The sequence below is a fragment of the Silene latifolia genome, chromosome 3 (genome assembly GCF_048544455.1).
Source record: "Silene latifolia isolate original U9 population chromosome 3, ASM4854445v1, whole genome shotgun sequence".
NCBI lineage: Eukaryota > Viridiplantae > Streptophyta > Magnoliopsida > Caryophyllales > Caryophyllaceae > Silene > Silene latifolia.
The window spans coordinates 90,187,803-90,196,594 of NC_133528.1; the positions used below are offsets into that span (position 1 = coordinate 90,187,803).

The following is an 8,792-nucleotide window of genomic DNA, read 5'->3' on the forward strand; positions in this document are numbered from 1 at the left end:
GCTATCTGGACGTTGACCACCTCGTCATTCTCGTCTTTGGAGACGAGCTTATGCGCTTCCCCCCGGTCCGAGACATACATCAGTGTTAGGGCCCGGATGGACATCACTGCGTCAGCCTCACTCAGGGTGACTCGGCCTATGAGAACGTTGTAGGCGGACGAGCCGTCAATGACCACGAACTCAGCTAGGACATTTTTAGCCGCATTCTTTTCGCCGAATGTCACCGGGAGTCTGATTGATCCTAGTGGTACCAGGCCGGCCCCAGAGAAGCTGTATAGCGGGTTGGTGCAGGGGCTCAAGTCCTTGACTTTCAGGCCGAGGCTGAGGAAACATTCCCTGAACATGATGTTCGTGTACGCGCCTGTGTCGATCAGGCACCTCTTGACTAGGTGGTTGGATATGTCCAAATTGACTACAAGTGGGTCGCTGTGAGGAGCGATGACTCCTTCGTAGTCCTTCCTTCCAATGGTTATATCGGGGATGTTGGAAGCAGGGATCGCTGTGTTGGGCACAAAGTTGATGGCCTGATATAGCTCGTTCAGGTGCCGTTTGTGCCCATGAGCGGACCCTCCGTTCTCGTTGCCCCCGATGACAACATGGATCACTCCTATCCGTTCGAAGACGGATTTCTTACCCGAACTGTCGGTCTTGTCGGCCTTTTGGCCTTTGGCAACGTACTTGCCGAGGCTCCCCTTCCGGATCAGCTCTTCAATGGCATTCTTCAGATGCCGGCAGTCGTTGGTTAGATGGCCGGTGTGGCCGTGGTACTCACAAGATCTTGGCTCGTGTCACCGTCACTTTTTGGCTTGGGGGTCTCTCCCACTTCGGCCCTCGTTTTGCTCGGGCGAAGACCTCGGCGGCTGATACGACGAGAGGGGTTTTATCACTATACCGCCTCTGGTGGTACGTTCCCGAACTCCACCCGGCGCCTGTCGAGTCTTGTTTCCTGGCAGACTTGTCCGACCGTGACCTATTATTCTCACGGCGTCTTTCATCGGACCGTGACCCGTTGTTGCCACGGCGTCTTTCATCCGGGTTGTCCTCCCGGTGGCTCTTCTTTTCGGAGGGTTCGGCCTCGCTGGGGCCGACCCACGTCTTGTGATAGTCTTCTACCTTGATGGCCTGGTCGGCCATCCTCCTGGCGGCATCCAAGCTCAGGCCTCCGCACTTGATGAGCTCATTTTTTAAGTCTCCCCTTGGGAGGCCCTTCATCGCAAGGCCGCGGTTCGGGATTAATTTCTCGAATCTGCTGGACCTTTCCATCGAACCTCTTCACATAGCTTCGTAGAGACTCGCCCCCCCTCATGTTTGATAGTTAGGAGGTCCGATGTCTCCACGGCCCTTCTCTTGTTGCAAGAGTATTGGGCTAGAAAGGCGTCTCTTAGGTCGGCGTAGTAGTATACCGAGCCGTCGGGAAGCCCTTTGTACCAACTTTGAGCCATCCCATGCAAAGTTGTTGGGAAGACTCGCACTGGACCTCATCGGGCTGCTCCCATACCGACATGTAAGACTCGAAAGCCTCGGCGTGGTCGGCTGGATCACTATCTCCTTTGTATGATAGGGGTGGCAACTTGAGCTTAGTTGGCACTGGACCTCTAGGACGAGGCGTTGAGGGGCTGTCGACCACGTGTCGGACGACACGCGGCGATCGGCTCCTCGCATTCCTAATCCGGCTCCTCTCCTCGTAGCGGGAAGGACTTCTTCTTCGACTCGGACTTCTTCTCCAACTCGCCGAGTCGGACTCCTCGGGTTCCTTTGGGGTAAGCCTCGTTCGTGTTGCGGGGACGCTGTCCTCCCATGAGTGCGGGAAGGACTTAGGTCTACCACGCCCACTTTGGGCTCCCCGGCGACTTAGTCGGGTCGGCTTCTCCAAAGTGCTCCGTTCAAATTTCTCGGAGTCACGTTTTGGGCCCCTGGTCTCTGGGCGGTTTCCGCCGCTCTTGTCGGCGTGACGGTGTGAGCGTATTACTAATTAGGTCCAGGACCATTTTCGGTTTGGCTATGTCAACCACATGTCCCATGATGGTGACTGGTTGTTTCGGGCAGCGGCGTGTCGGCCTTATTGGCATCCCGAACTCCGGTTGGATTATTCGCCGGTGGAGGGCCGCACGACTCGCATTGTTGAAAGTATCATCGTGGTAGAATGCGGTTTCGTCGGTCACGACTGCGTCTTGTTGTTTTGACATCTTCTTAGCTTTTTGGGTGGGTTTTTGTTGTTTTTTTTTTGTTTGGGAATGAATGTGACTAGCTTCTAGTATCTTTCCCCACAGACGGCGCCAATTGTTCCGGGTGTAATTCCAGAGCAAGTATAGTTACCACCCGTGGCTTGTTGAATGATGTCTTGAGTTGGATTCTCCTTTGGTCTTAACCGTTCCTCTCGGCCTCTCCTGCAACAATGAACGAACTGAGGGCTTGGCTTTATGCCAAGCGTACTCACTCCGACGCTCAAGTCAGTAAACTTAAAGGATAAGTTGTTACTTGGCTGAATGTATATTGTAGAGAGATAAGGAAGATATTACCAGATGAATAGTGTATTTAGGTTTAGTTGTGTATTTGTTGGATCCTTTCCTCAATGAAGGTTGAGGAGTATTTATAGGCTTTCACCTTTTGTCACGTAGTGGCCAAGTGGCCAAGTGGCTAGCAGGTGGAAAGACTGATCTACCCCTCGGCCGAGGTTTCTATGGAAGGCCGGCGGGCCCTGTTGACTCACCGCCGAGGGGTCTTGGATATGAGTACGCGGGTGTGTGCCCCGGCTGGCAGGTTGTCATGCCGAGACCAAGCTAACAGCCGATGGGTCAGATCGGCTAAATTTGTCTAAGTCGTTGACTTGCTGTGGATACCTTTGACCTTGCTCAATATGTTGACTTGGTCAGCGGTGCAGAATATGCCCCATCAATTAGGTATTAAATACATTAGTTGAAAAGCATTAGAATGCTTCTTTCTTATCTTTTTTATTTCTTCTTATCTTATTAGATCTACCAATATGTTATATGTCCAATAATTACCGTAATATTATCTTTTTTTATTATTTCTTATTATCTTTTTTTTATTTCTTCTTATCTTATTAGATCATCGGTAGTTCAGTACTTATGTAGAGTAGTAGTGTCGTTATAGGATTGTTAATAATTATTATCTTCTAGAATTTAATATTAATAACAGTGTTTCGTAAAAGGTGGAGACTATAAAATCGCTCGAAAAAAGCCTCCTTTAATAATATATATATATATATATATATATATATATATATATATATATATATATATATATATATATATATATATATATTGATTTTTATTTGGGTTGTGAATTAGTCTCAACCTGACCTGCTTAAACCATCCAAATCAAAACTCTTTCCGCTATCTAATACTTATATTTTATAATCCCTCATATTTACTATTTTCTTCCATATTTCTTTAAACGAATTATTAGGTTTTCTTCTACTTTTTTATTTTGGAAACCTTTACTCTTATTTTATTCATTCCCCTCTCTTATCACAAAACCTCACTCAACTATTTTACTCATATTTTATTACTTTGCTTAATATTTTGGCTCCACAATTCCTAATTTAACACCTATTTATTTACAATAGGTCTTGGTATAGACGGGTGTGGCGTATAAACGGGTAAAGACCTCTAATAAAATGGGTAGGGGGGACAAGGTGGGGCACCCCCATGTGCTTCCCACTTTATGGCAAATGGGTATTTTGTGAGGGGAAATGGTATCCGTCTATATGTATAGACGGATAGTGTCCGTCTATAATGAGAATTTGTGATTTATTTATCCCTATCTTCTATCACTAAACCCCACAAAACCATTTTACTTCTCTTTTATTTTTTTTCTTAATCCTTGTGCTGTTAGCAAAAGGGAAGAATATTACGGAGAATAGAATGGAGTATAATATATTAACGGATGAAAAACATACTGGGATTATGTATAATATACTATACACTTGTTATATACGGCCACACAGAATGACTACGTGTTTAACTACGGATAAGTAGAATTGACCCAATCACGAAGGCCCTATATAAAAACAGGAACATCACCCATAATTAAGATTCCATTCTAGGTGAAAATGGCAGACAAAAACAGAAATACAATAATGGCTGATCCGGAGCTGAAGCTTCTTGGTGTATGGTGCAGTCCATTCAGTCGAAGAATAGAGATTGCCCTTAATTTAAAGGGCATACCCTATGAATACATTGAAGAAGATCTCCATAACAAAAGCCCGGAGCTCTTGAAATACAATCATGTTCATAAACAGGTACCAGTTCTTGTGATCCAAGGAGTTCCCATCGCCGAATCACTCGTCATTTTGGAATACATTGATGATACATGGAAAGATAAACCTCTGTTCCCACAACAACCTTATGACAAAGCAATGGCACGCTTCTGGGCTAAATTCATTGATGATAAGGTATAATGTTTTTTGTTTTATTTTTCTTTGCCTCTTTCCACATACACCGGTGTAGCTATAGCATCAATTTTTTCAGTTTAGTGTCAACTTCAAAGGAGGAAAAATATCTGCGGAATATCATTTAATTGTTGTTTGAAAGGATAAGATTAGAGTAGAAAAGAGAGGGATCATATCGTTCGTTGCATGTATTTCTGCCACACTGCTGGTCAAAGTATTACGAGAGCATCTTTTAATACAAATAAGACGGCCGATTTAATCACGACATTATAGGCTGACTTTAATAAAAGAATCGGTCATTTGATTCATGCAAAACATCAAAGATGATTTTGAGAGGGTGTCTATGTCAAACATTAATAGCATTGGTAAATGTAGCCATGTAGGTAGAATGACCTTAGTCCTACTTATTCTATCCAATAAGTCTCCCTTGTGACGGTCACAAATAAGAGACGGCCAAATGTGACCACTTTTTGATAAAATGTAACCATTCATAAACTGTTCATAAAATGTTACCTATGAAAAAATGGTCACATTTTCTCATAAAATGGTCACATTTGACCCGTCTCTTATTTGAGACGAACACTACCCGTCGCAAATAAGAATTTGCGTATTCTATCAGTACCTGATAGAAGGGTAATAGTGAAAAAGAAAAGAAAAAAAAGTTGTATAACATACAATAAAGTGGGTCTAGGATTTATAGGGTAATATTTTGGTCATGCTAGAGTTATTATTCACCCATAAATAGATGCAATGGTGATAAGGATACCAAGCAAATTTGTATAGTATTAACTTCTATAAATTATATTATTGTTACATGCATAGTGCTTGCCGTCACTAAGGAAGGCATTGTGGGGACCAGAGAAAGAAGAAGAAAAGTCGGAAGAAGAGGCGCGTAACAACTTAAAAGAACTAGAAAAGGAGCTGAAAGGGAAGAAGTTTTTTGGAGGTGAAAATATAGGATATTTGGACATTGTTGCCAACTTCATTGCGTATTGGCTTGATGCTATTCAACAAGCAAGTGGTAAACAAATATTCACAAGACACCAATTCCCGACCTTAAGTAAATGGAAGGATGATTTCTTGAATTGCAATGCTGTCAAACAAAAGTTGCCTCCTTGGGATCGTCTTGTTGTTTACTACCAAATTCGTATTGAAGCTGCCAAAGCCCTCAACTAATTTGGGATGGAGTCTAAACAAATTGAAATTAGCAAACCATGTCCTGTTTATATTATGTAATAACGTTAATGTAACTTTTGTCGATTATTATCAATTTGAAATTGTTTTAAAATTCAGTCAACTTCTACTACTAATTATTCCCAAGTGGATATCAAACAAATATTTGTATTTTGTACTCAACTAACATGCACAACAAGTAGTTGTAAAGGCAGATCGAACTCAAAGAACGGTGCATTCTAACGTCTTAAATCTATCTATTTTAGTACTGCAAATGTGGCACAAGTGATGTATATGACCATCCCCAAGCAAGGTCAATTGCTAGGTCATGACCTTGCTTGGTCACACTAATCATCAATTAACAAAAAAATTATGGTGACCTTTGGAGAGAAGAGGTCAATTTGTGACCTTTGGTGGTCAATTTGTGACCTTTGGTGGAGCAAATTGACCCAACTCATGATCTATATGTGGCGATATGTGATTGGTTGACAATATTAATAATTAATAAAAATATATATATATGAAAAAGTGATATAATGTAGAGAGATGTAATTGGTTGGAAAGTGAAAAATGATTGGATTGATGACCTAGGTCGTGACCTTCTGCTTGGAGGGTGAAAGTAGGTCAAGATAAATAAAGTGGGATTAAGAGTAAAACAGGGTCGTGACCTAATTAGCGCGATCTTTGCTTGGGGATGGTCTTAAAGAGTCGTGGGCGAGAACACTTATGGGAAGGAATGAATTAAGTGTCTATTTAAATATTTAAACTTACTGAAAGCTTCTTTCAAAACTCTTACACACTTTTGAATTCACTCTCTTCTAAAAAATTGAATCATTACTTGATTAATGTGTGACAGATCTATTACCTGTTAATTGGTTAAGAATCCGATTAATTTTTGAGAGAAATCAGAAAAGAGGACTTTTTTGGTTTTTTAGAAGAAAGGTAGGTGATGAAAAAGTTATGAAAAAAAGTGTAAAAAAGTAAAATTTACACGTAAAAAAGTAATTACGATATACTCCCTCCTATTCATAATAACTCTCCCCTTTCCTTTTTCATCTATTCATATAACTCTCCCCCTTTTCTTATTTAGTAAAGTTTTATACTTATTTTAATCACCTTACCCCACAACAATACCCCACAATACTCATACTTTATCCTATTTTAATTATCTTACCCCACAACAATACTTATTTTAATCATCTTACCCCACAATAATAAATTCTCTCTCTAATTACCTTATACCACCACAATACTTTACAATAAAATAACTCTCCCCTTAATTTGCGTGCCCTTTTGAAAGGGGAGAGTTATTATGAATAGGAGGGAGTATAATATTGTAACACCCCGGTTTATAAGGGAAGTCCTCGTCAAGACATTCTCTAATAAAACGGACTGTTACCATCTCGGTTTCCCGAGGTAGTAGATAACAAAGTCCAACTCACCAAAGTACTTTAAATAAAAACTTTAATGATTACATATGTCATACAATTTTTAATCAACTAGAACCTAATGTAAAATAAATACAACTCGCAATGAAATTAAATAAGTGATATAACTACATTTGTGATCTAGACTCGCAAGTCCGAAAGCTCACACGTCCAAGCTCCCCATATCCACTAACTCAAAACTCGCTTTATTTAAATCGCTCCCCATTTAACTTAGGAAATATTAAATGGTTCCCCACAGGATGCCATCAATTAAAGCAGGCATCAATTTTATTTTGACACAGAAGCAAACACGTCAACACGAGGTTGAGTAGGGAAAACAATAAAACAGTAAATATGATATGCATGATACTCCGTCACCTCCTTATCTGCCTCAACTCAATCTCATATCTCATATCTCATAACTCATTTCTCATTTCTCTTTTCTCATTTCTCTTTTATTTCACGGACCGATTAACGGCAATCACGGACCCATTTAAGGGCAATCACGGACCCACTTAAGGGCAATCACGGACCCATTTAAGGGCAATCACGGACCCACTTAAGGGCAATCACGGACCCACTTAAGGGCAATCACAGACCCACTTAAGGGCAATCACGGAGCCCGAAGGCCAATACTGTTTATCACAACCTCACATCGTATCTCAACATCCTCACTACCGCCTCATCCTTCAACTCCAATGCATATGAAATGCTCAACAATAATTAATGCAATGCAATATGTATATAAATCGTAACGTAAATCAACAACCAGAATCCAGTCAACACAATTCAACATCGATAATAGAGTAAGTGTATTTCCCTACCTCAAAGTGCCAGCAATCCAATTAAGCGATTAAGCGATCCGAAAATAAAGCAATGAATTTGATAATTGATCCATCACTTAATTCGTCACCTAAAACAATTATTATAATTATAATTACTAACTACTAAATATAGTAATTTCCCAAAATAGAAGCTTCCCGAAATATAATCCCGACACCAACTTATGCCCGATTGATAGCTAAAATAACCCGATTAGTATTTGACCCAACTTCCCAAAATAGACAGTTATTAAAGTATAATTTCTTAAAATGGAACTTTCCCGATATAGTAACTTTTCTCTTTTAACAAACCCGACTCAAAAATCCGTCTTTAATTATTTACTTAACTCGGGAATTAAATTGGGTAATTAGTATGATAATTAAATGAATTATATGATTAAAATAATCCGAATCAAATATTGAACCACTCAACAATCCCGGCTCAAAACCCGTCTTTAATTATTTTAATGCACTCGGGGATTAATTTAAATAACTAATTTAATTGGCTCGGGAGTTAAATTAAATAATTAATTTAAATGACTCGGGACTTACATTTATTAATTAATTTAAGAGTACGGCCGATTAATGAATTATAGCGATTAACTAATAAAACCCGTTTCAAAAACAACTCGAATAACCCATTAACCACCATCGTCCCTTCACACTCCCTCACGCACCACCACACGCCACCTCACCACCGCGACATGACCACCGCCGTGTTCCCCAACTCGACCCAGCCACCAACCACCGACCCCAAGGTGGTCGACTCCCCTCGGCGAGTCCAACCATGGCCGCCAAAACACACGGTTCACCACCACGCGACACCAAACACCTCCTTTCCTTATCCGACCACCACGCAACCCACAACTACCCCCGCCCAAAACACCACCGCCCGCTCGCCGCCAAGTAGTGCACCCAGTGCAGTGGCACCACCATTTCGACCTCCCCCTAGTCACG

The 8,792-nt window shown here is 41.3% G+C and overlaps 1 protein-coding gene across 1 annotated transcript; it reads left to right on the forward strand.

Moving 5' to 3' along the window:
* Positions 1-4,000: 4,000 nt before the first annotated feature.
* LOC141647773 (glutathione S-transferase U8-like) lies at positions 4,001-5,706 on the forward strand. The gene is made up of 2 exons (XM_074456100.1): positions 4,001-4,417; positions 5,237-5,706. Exons 1-2 carry the CDS (start codon positions 4,076-4,078, stop codon positions 5,588-5,590), a joined length of 696 nt encoding a protein of 231 aa, XP_074312201.1. The 5' UTR covers positions 4,001-4,075; the 3' UTR covers positions 5,591-5,706.
* The last annotated feature ends 3,086 nt before the right edge of the window (positions 5,707-8,792 follow it).